Source organism: Ursus americanus, chromosome 23 (genome assembly GCF_024610735.1).
Source record: "Ursus americanus isolate L20-20 chromosome 23, mUrsAme1.1.p, whole genome shotgun sequence".
In the NCBI taxonomy this organism is placed as follows: Eukaryota; Metazoa; Chordata; class Mammalia; order Carnivora; family Ursidae; genus Ursus; species Ursus americanus.
Genome location: NC_142149.1, coordinates 43,172,558 through 43,193,224, shown reverse-complemented (window position 1 = coordinate 43,193,224; position 20,667 = coordinate 43,172,558). Strand labels below are relative to the sequence as shown.

Below are 20,667 nucleotides of genomic sequence, written 5' to 3'. Positions count from 1 at the left end.
CTGCCAGCACACACAGACTCCCGCCCGCCGCTGGGGAGGTCAGCGGCTGTGCTGATTGCGCGTGCGCCGTGTGCCCACGGGGATTCTGGCCCAGAGGGGCCAAGTCCAGCCGGGGCTTCTTTCTGGAAGGAGACTTGGGGCAGAACTGAGGAACCTCACCCTGCCCGCCCCCACTGCATGATGTTCCCAAGTTGGCCAGGTAGGGACAGTGGGCACAGCAGGGTGGAGCTTGGGTTCGGGCCCTTGGTTTCCGCACCCACCGGGGGCGGTGGGGGGGGGGGGGTTAGGAAGCTTCCCGTCTACCACTCCAATAGAATGCAAGGGGCCCTGAGAGGTGCGAGGGCAGGCGAGGCTCCATGCCGCCAGCTCCAGGGGTCCGGAATTCTCCGCTGAGTGAGGTCTGGGTGAGGGCTGGGTGGCCTGGCGCACAGCAGGTGCCTTGAAACAGGACTTACTAAGGCTACTGTGGAGACGGGAGAGTGCTTTGAGAGCTGACGCGGTTCACAGAGCTCGGGTTGGTAAGAACCATTGTTAGGACTGCTAAGAATGGATGGGGTGGTTCCCATGATTATCTGGGGTCCCTCTCTCTGTTCACTGCAGGCAGGGGTGGGGTCTGGCTTACCTCAGATCCCCCAGTGCCCGGCACAGCGCTCAATAAACAGAGAACTGCGAACCTCACCCAGCACTCTCCAGTTTGGGCGGATCGAGTGAGGGAGGAGGACCATCGGGAGGCAGAAGGGGGGGGGCGGTGGGTTGGAAGGAGCTGCTTGGTACTCACCGGGGCTCTTTGGGTCTGGCCAGGGTGGGGTGCCCAGCTGCGGGTCTGCAGAGCCCGTCCCGGTCTCACTGGCCAGGCTGCTCTGGCTCCCCGAGAGGTGGCTGGGCCGGCGGGTGGGGCCCATCTTGGGGGACTCCACGCTCCCACCTGCAAGAGACCATGCATGGGCTCTTTGGACCTTGAACTGAGACAGGAATGATCTCAGCTGATAAGGAGCTCATCTAACATCTTCTCATTTTGGGGGCGTCTGGGTGGCTCAGTCAGTTGAGCGTCTGACTCTTGATCTCAGCTCAGGTCTCGTTCTCACAGTCGTGAGTTCAAGCCCCACGGTGGGCTCCATGCTGAACGTGGTCTACTTAAAAATAAATAAATAGATAGATAAAAAAATAAAATCTTCTCATTTGGAACTGTGGTAGGTACCTGTGGGATTGTCTGCTCAGAGCCCCTTACCTGCTGCCCCCACATGGTTGCCATGTTCTGGTGAGATCCTATCCTCTGACCAATGCTGACTGGTCCCGGATATATAAATAGGCCCTCACGAGGGTTCAGTAAGGAACAAGTCGCCAACATGAAAACAGGCGATGAGCAGGAGTTTTTTCTGCCTTCATGGAGTGAGGGGGAAGGGTGTATATAGTCATTAACCCAATGCGATTGTTTTTAAGTTTGTTCGTTTATTTAGGTAGTCTCTATACTATCGTGGGGCTTGAACTTGACCCTGAGATCAAGAGTCACATGTTCTACGGACTGAGCCAGCCAGGGGCCTCCCAATTATTATTATTATTAAAGATTTTATTAATTTTTTGAGAGAGAGAGAGCATATGCAAGAGAGACAGAGAGCACAAGTGTGTGGGGGGGAGGGACAAAGGGAGAGGGAGAAACAGACTCCCTGCTGAGTAGGGAGCCCGATGCAGGACTCGATTCCAGGACCCTGAGATCATGACCTGAGCTGAAGGCAGACGCCCAACTGACTGAGCCCCCCAGGCGCCCCCCAATGGGGTTATTAGTTGGTGCCTTTATTAACTAAGGAATCTTCCCTCAGGTATGGCTGTTACCTTGCCGAGCCAAGAGTGCAGAGGCGGGGCCTGTAATACTGTACTCCCCCTCTTCCTATCTCCCAGGCCCCGTGGTCACAGGTGAGAGCTGGTGTGAGGGAGGGTTCAAGAGCTATGTGAGGGGCGGGGTGTGGGGAGGGGTGTAATGCTGCCCCGGAAACCAGGGCTGGCTGGTAAGCTTCCTTTACACGTTTCTAAGAGAGAATCTCTAGCCTGAGAGCCCGGGAGACCCTGTAGTGCAGAAACCAGCATCATCTCTGGTGTGGTCTCCACCTACTGATACCGACACCACTTGGAAAACTGCTGAGGAGGATTCTGAGGCCATGTCAGGCTCAGTGGGAGCGTACTGCGATCAACTAGTCATGTCTGCCATGGGCACCGGAGTGGGAGAGGCAGTGCGTGTGCCAGGCATTTGCCGTCTCTGACCTAGCCTGAACTGCCATCCCCACCGGGAATTCTTCCGTATCAGCTCTGGCAGACACCCCGCCTTGGTCCCAGGACAGCACCCCGAGGCATGTCCTTCCAGTCTGGGACAGTTACTATAAAGCTCTCTGTTCCGTGCTAAAATCAGCCTCCCTGAAATGTCTTTCAAATACCCCAGTTCTAACCTCTGGAGAACCCCAGTTCTAAACTCTGAGTGACTTGGTCCTTTTCCCAGGAGGGCCCTTGGTGTGTTTAAAGGCAAGAAAAGTGTGCCCCCAGGCCTTCTCTGCACCAGCCTCAAGGCCCCGTTAACTCTCTTTCATATGACAAGGTCACAGAGGAGAGCTCGGAGAGGTCAAACTCAGAAGACACTTTGGGGACCACCTGCCCCACCCCATGTGTGCTAAACGGAGGGAGACAGAGGGTGTTCAGGGCCCACCGTGGTCTCACGGCAGAGCTGAGCTAGCCCCGGAGCTTCGTACCTGACGTTCACAGCTCTCACTCATGAGACAAAATCTCATCCAGGCAATGCTCCCAGGGAGCCTGGGGAGGCACTCCAGGTGTGCGGGCAGGTGCACCAGACCTGCCCTCCTTCTTCTACCCCTGCACAGCCATCTGGGCCTCCCTTCTGTCCTGCTCTGCAGTGGTGCTAATGCTTAGCTCCTGGTCATCCCAGCCCCAGGCCCCCTTGTCCTCCCCGGTTGAGAACAGCTCCGTAGACCCCAGCTGGGCAGCCACGACCTGAGGAAGCGGCCACGCCGTCTGCACCGGGGGCTCAGGAACAAGCAGCGTCCTTGCTCTGCTTACCGGCTTCCCCGCAGGGCTTGGCACCTTTGGGCTCCCTGATGCCCGTCAGAAGCAGTCTGTCCTCCAGGCTAGAGGAGCTGAGATCCGAGTCACTGTCACTGTCACTGGAGACCACTGCAGAGAACAGACACCAGCACAGAAGGTTACCCCTACCGGTCACTACCGGCAGGCACAGCGGACAGAAGGCCTGGGGCAGGCCTCCCCTCCGCCTGGACAAAGTGGCCTGGAACCACAGCCGGTCCTTGTGTTTGGGACACAGAAACAGTGGCCTGGGGAGGGGGATGGCAGAGCACTCCTTTCTGCCAGCCGAAGAGGCGAGTGCTGGTGTGAGAAGGCTGGGACTCGGGCTTACCCCCCACCAAGTGTGACCCCATCCCAGTGGCAGACTCAGAAGCCTCTTGCTGTGGCAGGAGCCGATTATCCCCTTGGGCACGTACACGACTGCTCTGAGGCTTGCACCTGGCAATGCTTAGGGCGCGAGGCAATGCTGTTTTACGTTGTAATGAGGCACAACATCTATGCTTGTAACAAAATTTCCTGTCCTCGCCAACCCTTAGAAAGCACTCCAGGCACTTGACATATGCTAGCTCGCTGAAGGTTCAGAACAACCCTGGAAGACAGGGTTGCGCTCATTGTACAGGTGAGGAACCCAAAGCACTTGGCCAAGGTGGTAAGTGGGAGGGCTGGGGTTATCACCCCGGCAGACCGGCTCTACACCCCGTGCCTGCAATCACTCTGGTTTTACTGGAAGAAATGAACTGGGAGCTGGCAGTCCTGGGCGCTCGTCCCAGTTCACTCAGTAATGCGCAGTGGGGCCTTGTGAACGCCCAAGGGAGCCGGGCTGATGGGGCTGGAGTCCCAGGAGAGGGGGGAGAGGCAGCTCTCCCGGTGAACACCCGCTGTGGTAGGGATCTTCTTTTCTGGACTACATGGGACCATACTCGGCCGGTTAATCAGTAGTGCGAGTCATAATGCAGGGTGTACTCATAGACGAAACAGTCTGCTGTAATGTCAAGCATAGAAATGCACATCCATTCACCCATGTTTTCATGGAGGGCTAGGGTGCTGCTTTGAGATCGGGCCCACAGGGTCTTTCACGCCCGAGCTGCGTCCGTATTGCGGCGCCTGGGACCCTCAGGAGTGTCTCCAGACTGGAGCACAGCTTGAAGACGGGAGCAAAGCGGGATGACTGCAGGATCTTTCTCTGCTTTTCCCTGTCTTTGTCTTGCTTTTTACGGTTGTCCTGCCCACACCTGAATCAATAGCTTTTTTAAGCAAGTAGTTTCTCTCAAGTCTTTCGGAAGTCCAGGTTTTAATGAAACAACTCTGTCTTTCCTGGCTCTTTTCATCAGTTTACGTAACATTTAATTAAGTGATGTCATTCTAATACCGAGTACAAGAGCGCAGGAAGGTCTGGGATCACAGGGAAGCAGCTCTCACAGGGGACTGACTCGGCGGACGGGGTGTGAGTGTGCCTTGCCGGGGAGTGCAAAATGCCGGGTCTGGAGCGGGGGAGGAGAGGTCGGGCACTCTGCCCGGCACGGTGCCAGGTGCCCAGACAGCACTACTGCCCATCAGGCCTGTGCCCCAGGGACCCGTGTGGTGGGAGACGAGATCGGAAATCAAATCAGTCTATGCCAAGGGTAGCTAAGAGGTCTCACGGGTTGGGCCAGGCTCCCTGCGCGGCAGGGTGCAGAGGACGATCCCAAGCCAGCATCAGCACCCTGCAGGAAGGAGAGCCTGGTCAGGCAGGGAAATCCATTGCGGTACGGGAGCAGCAGGGGCAGGACCTAGGCCATGGAACTTCTACCTGGATCCAGGGCCTTCTGGACAGCCTTTGTGCCTTCAGCCAGTGTCACCTTTCAGCAAAGGGTCACAGGTCACAGAACTTGGCAACCAGAGGGATGGAGCCGGCCAACCATTCCAGCTCTAGGAGATTCTCCACCCCAGGCTTCCACAGCAGAGTGTCTGGTACACAGTAGGCACTTCGGGAAGAAGCCCCGGTGACTGCCTGGCTCTTCTCTCTCCCCCAGCCCCACATTCTGCCACATCCTCCTAAATGTTCTCCAACCACAGTTGCAGCCCCTGCTTAGCTCAAGACCTCAGTGTCTCCAGTCTGGACGCCTTCAATAGCTTCCCACCTGGGCCCCAGCCGTGGGCCCCTCTCTCTGCACGGAAGACAATGCTCCAGCTACCATGCAAATCCTAGCCTACCCTTTGTAAAAAAATCTTTTATTTCTTTGAGAAAGAGAGAGTGAGCAAGAGAGAGAGAGAGAGTGAGCACGAGCTGGGGAGAAGCAGAGGGAGAAGGAGAGGGAGCCCGATGTGGGGCTTGATCTCAGGACCTGAGCCGAAGGCAGACACTTAACCGACCAAGCCACCCAGGCGCCCCCATCCTGCACAATCTCACCCAGGCTTCTCCCCACGTCTGTGTTCTTACCAAATTGCTGGTCAGTACCTCCTACCTACCTACCTCACTTCCTACTGCCCAGAATGCCCTGCCCATGGCTCTTCTCCTGGCTCCTTTTTGTTTATTGATTTATTTTTTTAGTAATCTCTACTCCCAGTGTGGGACTCGAACTCACAACCCCGAGGTCAAGAGTCACACGCTATACCGACTGAGCCAGCCAGGCGCCCCTCTCCTGGCTCCTTTGGGACACCACCTCCTCCAGGGAGCCTTCCCTATCACTCGTGCCTGGCTGGCTGAATGCCCCGTGCCTTCTGCTACAGCCGCTCTCTGCTTTCAGAGGTGTGTGTGTGTGTGTGTGTGTGTGTGTGTGTGTGCGTGCGTGTGTGTGTGTGTGTGTGTGCACGGGGTTTCTCCCAGCAGAATGCCGCGTTCCTGGGGAGCAGGGGCCAAAGGGCACCACGAATGAGGCTGGTAGTCTTCTCCTGCACAGCCTGACCCACATGGGTGGGGCAAGAGTGATGTTAATGTGATTGTTCCCAGCTTTTCCTTCCTTTAGCTGCTCAAGGATCTTGCCTTTTCTGCTCTCTTTCCCTCCTGGCCTTCACAAGAAGGAGTTCTGCTTTGGCTTTGTGGGCTTTTGTGATGTAGAATCGATAGGGGCTGGGGATTCCGAGGGGCTCTGGTCCATGTGCCCCTTCGTAGTATTTGAGAAGTGCAAAGGCCTGATTTATTTTGCAATTGCTTTGCAGGTCCCAGACGGGGTTTCTTTGAGCATGACTCCACCGACTGGACCTCACAGGTGCTGGTTTTATAAGCATTTACGTAGTTTTGACTCACTCGGTGACTAAGCACCAACCCTGGGGGTCCTCCCAGGAAAGGAGTGGGAGGTGGGCAGGAGGCAGTGAGCAGCTCCCCGGGTCTCCCTTGGGGCAGCTGCGAAGAAATCAGGGACGGGGGTGCACCCCCCGCAGCAGGGGTCCGGCAGCCTGTTAAGCAGAGGGAGTCCCTGAGGAGAGCTGGGACTGACCTCCAATCGGCTTCCCCGGAGTCCCCTGAGACGTTTACGCCTAATGTAGTCCTTCTTCCTGACTTGGACTGCTCCATCTCCCCTATGTTCGTGTTCCTTCAATATGCAGGATCTTCATAATTCTGGCGCCAGAGGGGGGCGGGGCTGGGGCTGGGGCAGGAGGAGTGGGGGTGGGGGACAGGCAGCTCAGTGTTGAAACAACGCCTGGGTCCTTGGGCGCTACTGTGTAGGTGACCAAGGGTGCAAAAAATACCAAGAGCTCCAAAGGAAACGATGGGAGAGGGTGCCCTGGGGACTCAGGTTACGGTAGCAAGCTCATTTATCCTGCTCCTTCACCCTCCTCCCTGGCCCGTCATCTGTCATCCACGCGCAGTGCTGGGGCACGCGGGTCCCAGAGTGAGCCGAAATTTTAAGAAGACTGTGCAGTGTTGCACTGGGAGATTAGCTTTTGTTGTGAGGGGCGAGTATTGTCCCAAGCATCCCAACCTTGGAGGCCGTGTTCGGGCACCATGCTGCCTAGTCCCCATGTGCCTACGTTGTGCAAGTTCTAGAAAAAAATAAGCCCTCCCCAAGTTAGGCAAGTTAGGTGGTTGACTTGTTCTTTGTCTCCTTTTACAGACGCCAAACGCCCACAACCATGGGAAGGGGGGACAGCTCCAGATGACAACTCCGCTCACAAAGGTGTCACAGGGCGGAGAACCGGCCACGACTCATCCCCTTCGGCAGCACCTCCCTTGCTGGAGTGGCTCTGCTCATTGTGTCTGGGACTCTGAGCTGGGGCCAGGCCTCGGCTTAGAGCTCTCTGTAGTGCAAACCCAACCCCACTCTAATCCACTGTAATAAACTCTACTTGAAAGAAAGAAACCGAAAGGAGCCGACAGTGTCCACACCTGGCCTTGGCATTTACTGTCAGTGGGAAAGAAACACACCAAGAAGACACTGCTGAGAATGTCCCTCGGCAGAACCCAGTGCAAACACCATTTATCCAAACATTCCTTCAGCAGCAAGGGAAGAAGTTCTGCTTCTTCCTCCCCCTCCGACTGTCACCATAAAACCCAAATCTTGGCTAATTTGCCATTCGATTGTCGATTGCCACCTTTCTCGCCGCACAGCAGCTGTGATCGTAAATCTTCCAGGTCTATTAAAGAAGCTTTTAGGCTCATAAATCTTTTGGCCCTTGCTCTTCCATCCTCAACAAAACACTCTGTGTGTCTGAAGGCTGATTTTTCCCTTCTAATTCCCCCAAGACAGTCTAGGATGGCTTGGCGATGAGTGCTTGTATTCAGCCCACGCCTGATTTTTCAGATTGAAGATGGGAAAACACTAGGGAGAAGACTGTCCCACTCATCTTCCCAAGAAGGAGGAGTCACCAAATGGACTCACCTGGGCTCTGCCAGAAGGCAGGGAGGAGGGAAGGCGTCCCCCGCCCCAGTGGCCTGAGACCTGGGACCCCTTGCATGGGGAGCTGGCATCTCTGAGATTTTCCCGTTGTGCCCCAGAAGGGCTGCCCCACTCTGCTCACCTCTCATCCTCAGCAGCGGCTAGCCCCAGCGCCAGCCATGCCCACATCTTTGGGGATAGGCCAGCTTTTTTTTTTTTCCCCTGGCTTACTCTTAGATGGATTTGCAATTTGACTGTCACCATGGAAACTCAGAGTTTTGGTACATGAAGGGGGGGGGGAGTCTTCCCTTTTGGAAAGTCTTTCCTGACTGCCTCAAAGGACACGTGTAGCCGCTGCTGTCCTGTGAAAACACCTTGCCTGGGATGGTCCAGGCGACAGGCAGGATGCTGGCCACTTGACCTCAAAGCACTGCACTGGGGTCTGGGGGGACCTAGTTCCTGGCTCTTCTCTGCCACCACCTCTCTTTGTGACCCTGGGCATCTCTCAGGGCTTTATCACACATAAAGAGACCAACCTGGGCAGCTACTCGGTTGGGTTGGCTCTGTTTCATCAGTGGAGAGAGCCCAGGGTCCCTCTCTGGCTGAGCGTGGGGAGATGTGACTTCTGGGCTACCACATCCGCCTGCTGGCACAGGACAGCCCGTGAGCCTGGGAGGCACTTGTGAGCTGCTGCTGCTCCACTTGGAGGCTTCCAGAGCCCCCAGAAACGATGGGAATTAGAGAGGAAGAGAGATATTTTCAGCAAACATTCTGCCAAGGCAAAGCAGATGGTGGAAAATTTTGCATACTAAAAACAAAATAATTTTTTTTTAATGTAAAGGGAAGATGATAAGGCCCTGGGGAATGCATAGACATCCCCAATTAGCCTTACCCTGCCTACCAGGCTGCAGAGGGCAGTGGCAGAACTGTCCCCACCGGGACAGGCGAGGGCTGTCTCACTCGCGAGGAGGGTGAGGCCTGCAGCCTGAAATCCCCCTGAGATGCCTCCCAAGTCTGGGGCTCTGTTTGCTGGTTGCAGGGGGGAGGTACGGGGTGGTGAAGGGGTTCCCGGTGGCTCCCGGGCCAGCACTGGCTCCGTTGGGTCCTTTTCTGGGTTGCTGGGAGCATTCGCACAGAAACACAGGCGGTGCCTGGCACAGGGGAGGAGCTTTTTGCTTGAGGGGCTCTTTCTGAACTCCCGGCCCACACGGCGTGGTGTAGGACTGGCATCTGGAGTCGTGGCATTTGGTGCCTGAGCCGACCTCACAGGGGTGGGCTCGCCTTCTCTGGGGGGCGTGGATTCCTAGGTTGTGCTGGAGGCACGAGATGGCCTCAGGGGCCATCTGCAGGCTGAACTGGGATCTGAGCCCAGGCCTAGCTCCTAGTGAGACCTCTGCTCTTTCCTCCCCTCCTAGCAGGCGGGGCACCCCACAGTCTGGCCTCACCCTACGCGCTCTGCTCCCTCGGGAGTCCTCCCCTCCAGGTGGGCCAGCTCCTTCCCTGTCTCCCTAACACGCCCTTTCTGGGTTTTTCTCTGGGCCTTTCGCCCCAGAGGCAGGTGCTGCGACGTGAGAGGCTTCTGGATCCCTCCCCACATCCGGGCTTGAGTCCTGGCCCTGCCTTGGACAATCCTGGGCAAAGACTTTCATCTCCTTGAGCCTCAATCTTCTCATCTGTGAAACAGACAAGAGCAACCCCAAGGAAATAAGATCGAGTAGGACAAAAGGCATTGTAAGTTCAAAAAGCTATGCAGGCTTATAAATATTTTTAAAAATTCAATTCCGGTTCATCCTCCAAGAATCCACCTAAATTGTGCCTCTACTGAAAAGTGTCTCCAGCCCCAGGGGAAGGAGAGATGGGAGACAGGCCCTTCCTTGCTCTCCCCACGACTGCTGGGGCGGCTCTTCTGACCCTCAGCCACCGCCCAGCATTGAGTTTCTTTTCCTATCAATGCCTGCCTTGATTTCCCCAACTGTACCAGGAACCACGTGAGGTCAGGGCCCCATCTCAATCTGCATCTGGCTACTTTCCTCGGCCCCCAGCACCGAGCTTTGGGTCAAGCAGGCACTCAGTAAACACCTGACTGCTTTCTGGAAAAACCTCCCCAGGAGAGGACACAGCAGGGAACAGAGACAGCAGGACTGGACGGTGGTCAGCAAGATGGTGGCAAGCCAGCGCCGTCTCCAGAAAGGGTGGACCCAGCAAGCACCTCCTCACAGCCTCCTCCTCCCCCGTGAAGGACACTCAAGTGGGACGAGCCAAGCTGCTGGTGGCCTCAGCCTGAGCCAGGGACAGACAGATGGGGGGAGGGGTGGTCAGAGGCTGGTTGTCACAGACACGGGGTGAGTGGGCCCTGGGCGGGGCTGATGCCCTGATCCCACAGAGCCTGCTCTTTCAAACCCAAGGCCAGGCCAGGGAACAGGTTCTGCCTTTGTTTGGGAAACTAGGGCCTGGACAAGGAGATGGGTGACCTCAAGGCCAGAGGAAACTGTCCTCACAGGGGTGGATCCTGGGAAGCCAGAGAGGGGCAGAGCATGCCTCCCTCCCTCGGACCCCGGAGTCAGGAGATCTGGGTGACCTTCGCGGGCCAGCTGCTGGACAGCCTGAGCCTCGCTTCCTCATCAGTGAGGTGGACATATCACAGGACCACCTCAGAGGGCAGGGTGGGCGTGTGGCACCCAGGGAGGCCTTCTTCCTTGGTCTTTTTTCCGGGCTGCCGCCAGGCACGTGAGCAGGGACAGCAGAGACCAGGCTGGGAGCTGAGAGTTGGGGAGTGGAGCGTTTCCTGTGCTTGTTCACTCCTTCACCATTGATTTTAATTAACTCCCTCCTTTGGGCTCACAGACAGCCAGGAGGCGCTGGGTAATGAAGACAAATCCTCAAATCAATATGATGTGGTCGCCAGCACTGAAATCCTGTAGTCCTGCCCTTGCTGGAGGAGCTCCAGATAGAACGGGAGGTAGATGGCCGGAAGATAAGAACAGCTTCCTCCAGAGAGAAATGATACTCTCAGGAGGAGGGAGAGAGTATTCAGGGTGAAGGGAAGTCAGGGAGGGCTTCTTGGAAGAGGTGGAATTTAAAAACGGGCATAACTTAGACAAAAACACTGGGATAGAAATGCTGGGGCCAGCGCGTGCCTTGTATCCCTGATAGAGAACAGGAAAGGCAAAGGCCGGGTGGTGGGCTTCTCTGGGGCCCGGACAGCCCCACCGGCTCAAGAGAAAGGCTCCAGGCTCAGGCACTTAGGGGATAAGGTCTGGCTTGGGTGTGCTCTGCGCTATTTCTCTCACAGGTTATTGCTGCAGATTTATAGCAGAGATGAAACAAAGTGAGTGAGTATCTCCTGCCTTTGCTGGGATGCGAAATGTGTCTTGGTTCTGTCCTTAACCACAGCTTTCTCTCTCCTTCTGTCTCTGTGGGTCTCTGGGCCTTTGTCTTTTGTCTCTTTGTGCCTCTTTTTTGCTGATGTTTTTAAAAAAATCCCTCTCTGCCTTTGCTCCCCTCGTCTTTCTTTCCTGTCTTGTATGTCTTGTGTGTCTTTGTGTTCTGGGTCTTCCTGGGGTTTTCTCTTTGTTCCTCTTTCTGTTTTTGGTCAGGTTCTCTCTCTCCAGTCTTATCTCTCGGCATCTCTGCCTGTCTTTGGGTCTGCATCTCTCTCTTTCCCCAGGTCTCTCTGTCCCATTCCCTCAGGGTCCAGCCTTCCTGGCTTCTGGGTTAGTCCCTCCAGTTCCCCCACCTGAGCAGAGGCTCAGGGCCATGGGGTCTGTGCTCAGAGCCTGGGTGTGGGGGGTGGGCTGCCAGGTCTACCTGAATCCCAGGTGGACCCAGAGACAAGTGAGGCAGGAAAGGCCTGCCCCCCCGTCCTGTTTGGAGATCTGGGTAGACGCACGCTCCTATCCTTGCGGCGGCTCCCGGGCCAGCAGTAGGGAATCAGCTCAGCCTATGTGCCAGGGCAGCCTTCACCTATGATGGACAGGAGGCCCCAGGAGAGAGCTGGGGAGCTGAGCGGAGCTGGCACTGCTATTTCCTTGGGCTTTACTGGCATTGGACAGGGCAGATGGGCCCAGGTTTATTCACTTCACCCAGGCCCCTAGAGGCTGAGAAATCTAGAGTGGGCAGAATTGAGTTGTAGGTGTCCATGGTGAGACAGGTGAGCAGCTGGAGAGGTGTGCTTCATGGCACAGGGTGGAGCCCAGCCCTAGCCCAGCACGCGGTGGGAGTTCTGCACACATCAACTAACTGAAGCCAGAGGCTGGCTCGGGGGACTGAGCCCTGCTTCCCAGTGTTGGCTCAGATGGGGTGGGAGCGGGGACAAGGAGGCCCAAGATCTTGCCTTGCAGCTGGAATCATCAAATCAACTGAGGCTGTCACTGGGCTTGGACAAATGAGAATGGACAGCCATGCCCCTGACCTCTGTGGTGTGGCTAATGAAGGCCTTCTGCTCCTGGGAAATCAATCCCCAAGTCAGGGAGGATGCCCAGGACAGGCAGGGGGAGCTGCTGGGGCAGGGGTGGGGCACAGCAGTGGGGGCGACACAGCTCACTGAAGCTTCGGACTTCTGTCCTGGGGATGCCCCCCCTCCCCCCATTCCCACACACTGGCATTGGGCTGGCGTTTGGCTTTACCAAGGGCTCCGAAGGTCAGGACAAATTAGCATGCATGGGTTTCTCTTTCAAAACACAGCCGCATAAGAGGTGGCCAGGCCTCTACTTCCCTGATATTTAGGGAAAGGGCAGTGTTTCCTGAACGTGGAGGGGATCTTTCTGTCCACCCTGAGATTATGATGCAAGTTATCTGACCTCTCCGTGCCCTACTACAACATGGGACCACAGTAGCACCCCCTGCCCAGTTGTCAGGGGAGTCCACGAAACAAGGAAGGCAGCGCGCCTGGCACAGCCTGCAGTGAGCAACCATGCAATCCCCGGCAGCGACCACCGCTGCTGATTTTATCCGGCCACTCGGCACCGAGGCCTGAGGCCTGCCTTCCTCTTCCACCTGCGCAGACCTACAGGCAAACGCTCCCCAGGCCCTCAGCGCGCGCAGGAATGGCGGCCGCACAGGAAGACCGCCAACTGACTGGCGGCGGGTGTTGGCCCGCTGCGGCCCACATGGGTCTGGCAACTGGGCGCCACTGCCTCCTGCCTGCGGAGAAGGAAGGCATTCAGTTCCCCAAATGGCCGGTGGGAGCCCCTGACAGTGCTACGGCCTTCTTCTTCAGCGCCTGGCCCCAAACAGCGGACCCACACCACGCACCCCTGCCTCAGGGGGTTCCGGGGTACAGGGGGGGGCCCGCAGCGCCCTCTCAGGCACTTGGAAGACAGCCTCTGCCGCCCTCCTCGCTAAACCTTCCCGGCTCCCGTGCGCCTGCGTGCGTGCTTGCGTGCGTGCGTGCGTGCTTGCGTGCGTGCGTGCGCGCGCACACCGAGGGCAGGCCCGTGCTGAGATGCGGCTGGTCTCCGCTGCAGGGCGGCCTTGGCGCATGATCTGTGACTACTTCACCAGTTGCCAGAAATTTCTCCAGAAAGTTTCCTTCCCTTGGCTTTGGAAAGCTGGAAGAGAACAGACTCTGTCCCGGCTCCCTCATCTCCATCCTACTCCTGGGGCAACCAGAGCCCAGACAGGAAGGACTTCCAAAAACTAGGTTCCCTGGCCTGGGGTCAGGCTCGGGAGTGGGGAGGCACAGACGTGACACGGTCAGGCTCTGCCTTCCGCTGCTCGGCCGGCAGGGTCAGTGGGTGAGGTGGGCTGGACATGATATTTATTTTGATATATTTATCATGGTATTTCTGGATATGAGTATTTCTGCAGAGAAGTGTGCCCACTTTTGTTGCAACAGATGTTCCTGTTGCTCTAATTCCTATTCTCTCTTTTCATAGGGATGTGCAAACAAGAACTATTTCGTTTTCTTCTTAATAACCCTGTAAGGGTGACGATCAGAGTGGCAAGAGACAACAGGGAGGGGTGGGAACTGCGGCAAACCCAAGACTGCATTGCCCAGTATGAAGACGGACACTGCTACTCAGCCTGTCCAGTTTGTCCAGGGAGGGGGCAGTATCCGCAGACTTTCTGATGTTCAAAAAAGCAGCCAGAATTCCGTATCTTTTTACTAAGAATTCTCCACATTTAAAAACGTTGTCGGTGAACTTAAAGCAGTGAGCCAGATTGAGTTGCAGCCTCTAACACCGGCAAATGTCCAACCCTTGGAGGACAGATGGCATCCCACCTCCCGACATGGAAGCCCTCCTGCTCTGCTGTCCTCTGCCTCCCTCTCCAACCCTCAGCCAGCCTGGCCCCCTTCACATAACACACCCTCCCAGCTGCTCCGAAGGCTGCAGGGAGTTCATGTGCCATGTCCGGGCCAACGTGACAGAAATGGCAAGTTCAGAGTCTGGCTGGGGACACGTTGGGGGGTGAGCAGGGAGTGGGAGAGGGCAGCAAAGCACTCTGAGGAGCTTCCAAAATGCTAATTTCTTAGGAACAGAGAAAGAAGGAAGGTGGCATAGCAACAGCTGGCTCTGGGCAGTGAGCAATCCTGTATGAAAATAAAACATTTTACAATCCACAACCGTGGCTCATTAAGAATGAATGGATCTACTGGTATAAATAGCATGCTGCGTTAGGAAGTCAGGAAACAGCATATGGGTTTGATGGAAAAACGGCTGCCACCGAACTGCTGATTAGCTCCGTCGGCTGCAGCTCTGCACTAACGAGACAGAGGTCTGTGGTTCCAAGCTTTTGTGGGCCATGTGGATTTCTCCATCTTGGGCCATAGCAGGTATCCCCATCTCCCCAGCCCTGATCACAATATGGGGGCAAACTCTGGACACACGGTAACAAGTCTATATTGAATTTCCCTCAGTTTCTAAAGCATAGTGTCCTCACTATAATAGCCAGCCTCTGCTTGAATGCTCCCGGTGACAGGGAACTCACTACCACATCAGATACAAAACATCCAATTCTGTGGCTACTGAGCAAGAGCTACAAACTTCCCCCTGTGCTGTCCCAGCCCTGCTTTGAGGGAAAGCAGCCCTAACTAGCCATGCCATCTATTCTATCTGATGGGACACAGGCCAGATGCAAAAAGGACAGCCTGAGTAGGAATGAGTTGGGCCAATCACTCAGGGAAGAGTGCGGATGTGGGGTCCTGAGAGCGGCCAGAGGAAGGGGATGGAGCTGATCCGAGAGTTCCCTGTGAAGTAGAAGCAGTCGCTGCCACATTCCTCCACCCCACAGGTCTCACAAGCCTTATCTCCTTCCCTGCTTCTGGAAAACCTTCCCCAGCAGCCTGGCAGCAACGCCTGTACTTGAGCTGGCCTTGGGGGTCTGTTCCTGGCAACCAAAAATCCTCCTGCCAGATCTGAACAGGGACAGCCAGTGTGCGTGGTGATTTGGGCAACGGTTTACTCCGCGTTGAACTCAGAGGAGAGAGGAATGGGCTGGGTTCAGAAGCCTCTTGGCTGCAGCCTGTAGGACAGCCTCCCCATCCCTGTCCATCCTGACACTGCCCCATGGGGTGCCCATCTGATGAGATAGTGACCGTGAGCCACAGCGCTGTGGCTGCTGCCAGTGCGGCACCCAGCATGCTGGACACGGTGGCACTGGGGGTAGATGGGCCAGCTGGGGGTCATTCAGGAAGGCTGGCCCAGGGTAAACATTTGTAGCCTGACCTGAACCAGACTGCTCAACTCAAGCAATCCTCATGCTATCCCTGGACTGCAAACAGAACCACAGTTGAGGATTTTTTAAAAAATTGTTAAAAATTTAGTGAACCAAGGAAGTGATAATGAAACCCCTCTATTTTTCTCAAAACGATCCAATCGGAACAAATCCAAAACCTTGAAGTACTTTTCCGGAACAGACCTTGAAGTTAACCAGTGCGTCTATCTGTTCCAGTCCTTCCAGGAAGCCCCTGCTCTGCTCACGGGGCTGCCGGAGGGCGGGGGGGGGGGGGGGGGGCGGGGGCGGAAGGGCCCTGCAGAGGGACGGTGACGCCAGCTCGGTGGAGATGGGAAAGTGAACTTGCCCCACGGCTACGGGAGCTCTAGAGGCCTGTGTGCCTCAGCCAAGGGCCTTTTGGCCGACCTCGGCTTCTCTGCCACCTCTGAGGAGACGGAGTGGGGAGGAAATGGATATTTGTACCGTGTAGGTAGGGCTTTACGGGGTCTGGGGTGGAAGGCACAATGAAAAGGGTTCCCTAATCCGGCCAAGCCCCAGGGCAGTGATGTAGGCTTTAGACAAGGGTCCCCTCCCACCTGTTCAGCTCCAGGCTCCCAGGGAGAGGCCAACACAGCAAAGCCTTACCAAGCCGGGGTCAGTCTCCTAGGGATCCCAATTCTCTGGCTCCCATCGGAGAAAAGTAGATACATCTTAGAAAGCCCTTTGAACAGCGTATGGACTCTAGACTCAGGGCTTCAGGCCCCCAGTTTCAGGAGCCCGTCAGCCACAGCTGGGCAAGCTGGGGCAGACCAAACATCGAGCAGATCCAGGGCAATGTTGCCTCCAGTCAGAGTACTGGGGGCTGAAGAAAAGAAGAAGCCACATCATGTTAAGGATCCTTGCCACTGGAGAGAGAGAAGCAGAAAATCCTATCTGAGAATAATTTCCAGTTGTAATGACTTCACTCAGATAAATTCAGCTCTCTCTCTAGCTCTTATAGGGAATTTGGCTCATCCGGGTCCAGTACGAGCCCCCCTCCCCATTGCCTGCTTCTATCCTGATGCAAGGTTGCAGAAGTTAAAGGCTTGATTTTTCAGCCTCCCCTTTTAACTTTCTTCCATTCTTTATAGTGATGGCTGGAACTGCAGCAACCATCTTGTGACCATCAGGGAAAGAAGCAAGAATTACAAAGACCTCTGTCCTGACATCACTGAGCTGCTGAACCACAGCAGCAGATGCCTTCCTTGAACTTTCTAGCATATGACAAAAAAAGTAATCTCTTATTACCCAAATATGCCAGATTAATATGGTACCCGCCACCCCTACTGCCAGCAAATATCTTTGTACATAGCCCAAGGGTGGGAATCCAGCTCAAAGGAAAGAAGTCTGCTGAAGAGGTGGGCTGAGCTCTAAAGGGATTAAGACCAAGAACCCATAGTACTGGTTCCACATTTTACACCTTTTATTTCACAGGGGAGCAAAGAGACCCAGGAGTGTGCAAAAGCTGGCTTTAGTCATTGCTGCCAAAAACCTGGAGCAATGATCTGCCATTGAAAAGTAGCATGGAGCACACACCCCATTTAGATCGATCAGGTGCGAGGGTGGACCTCTCCCAGAGGCTTGCAGGTCAGACCCAGGGCCACTGCGGTCACACTGTCCCCTACTCCATCCTGGGGAAAGAACAAATGACCTGCTATAAACAAGCTTGCAGAGGGCTCACCAAGGGGTCCACAGGCAAATCCTTGTCCCACATCAACACCCATTGTCCAGAAGAGGGAGAGAGTGGTAAATTCAGGGAGTCAGCCAACCTGTCCTGCACATGCCGGAGTGTCATAGCTCTTTGAGATAACACAGCAGAAAAAAATATTTTGGATCGTCCTCTAATACATTCTTTGCTTTGTTAAAAATACATATTTTTAACATTTAGATTCTTTTTTTTAAGAGAGGGAGGGGTGGGGAGGGGCAGAGGGAAAGAAAGAATCTTAAGCAGACTCCATGCCCAGCATGAAGCTGGACGCGGGGCTCGTTCTCGCGACCCTGAGATCATGACCCGAGCCGAAATCAAGAGTCAGACGCTCAATGGACTGAGCCACCCAGGCGCCCCTAACATTTAGATCTTTAATCTATCTGCAGTGTGTTTCTAAATACACATGGAATGGGGTGGAAATCTATGCAAAGTCTGGTTGTTACATAAACCTGTTATTTTCCCACTGAACTGAAAAACTACCTACGTTCAGCTTCCATACGTCCTTAGGCCTATTATTTCTCTATTCTGTTCTACTAACCTATTTATTTATCCTATAAATAAATATTCTATTTATTCTGGTGCCAGTACTACACTATTTCTATTGATTACAGTACCTTCATAGTAAGCCTTAACATTTGGTCAGGCAGCTCCTTCTCCTATCTCGCCATTACCCAAAACATTTTGTTAAAATAAAATATAACTCATATACCATCAAATTCACCCTTTGAAAGCATACGATTCCAGGGTTTTTAGTATATTCATGAAGTCGTGCAACCATCACCACTATCCAGTTGCAGAATATGTGCCGTGTCCTCTGTACCCATAAGCAATCCCTCCCCCTACCCCCGCTCCCTGGCCCTGACAATCATGAATCTACGTTCTATCTGCATGCATTTGCCTGACCTTTTTTTTTTTTTTAAGATTTTGTTTATTTATTTATTTATTTGAGAGAGAGAGAGAGCACGCGAGAGAGCACAAGTAGGGGGAGCAGCAAAGGGAGAGGGAGAAGCAGGGTTCCCGCTGAGCATGGAGCCCGATGTGGGACTCGATCCCGGGACCCTGGGATCATGACCCAAGCTGAAGGCAGACGCTGAACTATCTGAGCCACCCAGGCGGCCCACGGATTTGCCTGTTCTGAGGGTCTCGTGTCACTGCAGCGGTACAACTGTATGACCTTCGTCTCCGGCATCTTTCACTTGGCACAGGCTGTGCACGGTTTATCCGCGGTGTGGTCTGTGTCAGTAGGTCCTTCCTTTTGAAGGCTGAATAATATCCCACTGCGTGATTACACCACAGTGCGTCTGTCCAGTGGACAACAGAAATGTGTGAACCCATTCCTTCCTAAAACTCCATGGGAGATCAGACAGGAATTACTACACTTACTAACTTGGAGGGATCAAGGTCTTTGTCTGCCCTCTGTTTGTCTCTTGCTTTTTGTCCTATGATAAGTTTCTATAATTTTCTTCAAATTGGACCTGTAACTGCTTTTCAATTTCACTTCTAGGCATTTTATAATTTTTGCTGTAATTATGAGTGAATTTTCCCATTGTTCCTTCTAATTAGCACAGAGTAAAACAATCAACTGTTTTGGTGTGTAAGCTATTGATTTACTTTGCATCCTGTCAGTTCCCAAATTGTCTTATTAATCCCAATGGGTTGTCTTAGTAAGCTCTCTTGGGTTTTCTTAGTATTTCTTCTCTTTTCCAAGAGCCACAGATTATTTTCTTGCCTTATTACATTAGTTAAATACTACAAAACACTGTCAAGGGATGGGGGTATACTCTTTTTTTTTTTTTTTTAAGATTTAAAGAGAGAGAGAGAGCTCAAGAGAGACAGAGAGAGAGAGCACAAGTGGGGTGAAGGGCAGAGGTAGGAGCAGACTCCCCGCTGAGCAGGGAGCCTGATATGGGGCTCGATCCTGGGACTCTGGGATCATGATCCGAGCCAAAGGCAGACACTTAACCAATGGAGCCATCCAGGCGCCCCGATGGTGGTATTCTTTTTTTTTTTTTAAAGATTTTATTTTATTTATTTGACAGAGAGAGAGACAGCCAGCGAGAGAGGGAACACAAGCTGGGGGAGTGGGAGAGGAAGAAGCAGGCTCCCAGTGGAGCAGCCTGATGTGGGGCTCGATCCCAGGACCCCGGTATCACACCCTGAACCGAAGGCAGACGCTTAACGACTGAGCCACCCAGGCGTCCCCGAAGGTGGTATTCTTGACATGCATTTCAGTAGAGCATGGCTTCAGTTCTTTATCAGTGAATATAATATTTGGTGTTAGATAATGTTTCTTCTTTGGTAATTTTATCATATTTATATAATTTCCTTTTATTCTCTTATGAAATTTTTTATTTAGCATATATTTGTTTTTAACCTTGGAGAGGAAGACATTTCAAAGCAAGACAGGAAACCTACAAACCACAAAACCAACGAAAGACATACTTGACTTCACAAAAATGAAAAGAAACAGGTTTTGAATGGCAAAATACTAGGAGTAAGGACTAGGGTCAAACAAAATGTAAAGTCAAGGAGGAAAGCATCTGCAAGCCGTCTACCATCCCTAACATTCAAGCAGCACCTGCAAATCAATATGAGAAAATAAACCACTTACTAAAAAATGAGGAATGGATTCGAAGAGGTAACTTTTAGCATATGTGCTGCTGAAGAGAGCACTGAACAGGTAATTTTTAACATTTATTTATTTATTTATTTGGGGGAGGGGAAGGGAGAGGGAGAGGGAGGAACTGGGGCAGGGGAAGAGAAGAGAGAGTGTTTGGTGCTAGGAGAAGGTTTATTGTTTTTTGTTTTGTTTTGTTTTTAAAGATTTTATTTATTCATTTGACAGAGATAGAGACAGCCAGCGAGAGAGGGAACACAAGCAGGGGGAGTGGGAGAGGAAGAAGCAGGCTCCCAGCAGAGGAGCCTGATGTGGGGCTCAATCCCATAACGCCAGGATCACGCCCTGAGCCGAAGGCAGACGCTTAACCGCTGTGCCACCCAGGCGCCCCTTTTTTTTTTTTTTTTTTTTTAACGATTTTATTTATTTGAGAGAGAGAGAGAGGAGCGAGAGAGCACACGCGAGGGGGGTGGGGCAGAGGGAGAGGCAGAAGTGGGCTCCCCGGTTAATCCCAGGACCCTGAGACCATGACCTGAGCAGACGCTTAATGGACGGAGCCACCCAGGTGCCCCCAGGAGCAGCTTTCACGCTGGGAAGCAGGGACCGTGGGGCGGGAGGGGGATGATGGTCCTGGGGTTCCCAGAGGCAGGGACCTGGGAGGAGAGCCGCTTCATGAGAGTGGGGGTGGTTTTAATAGTCTTCAAGTCTCTCTTGGGGCTGTCCACCAGAACCCTGACCCAGGGGAGCCTGCAGGCCCTAAGGAAAATCCT

The 20,667-nt window shown here is 53.9% G+C and overlaps 1 protein-coding gene across 1 annotated transcript in view; it reads right to left on the bottom strand.

Annotated features, from left to right (window-relative positions):
- The window catches only part of RPH3AL (rabphilin 3A like (without C2 domains)), a 114,522-nt gene that overhangs the window by 2,061 nt on the left and 91,794 nt on the right, over window positions 1-20,667 (bottom strand). The window contains 3 exon segments of the mRNA XM_087854669.1: window positions 779-808; window positions 810-925; window positions 3,061-3,174. Of these exon segments, the coding sequence (XP_087710795.1) occupies window positions 779-808; window positions 810-925; window positions 3,061-3,174 (260 nt within the window).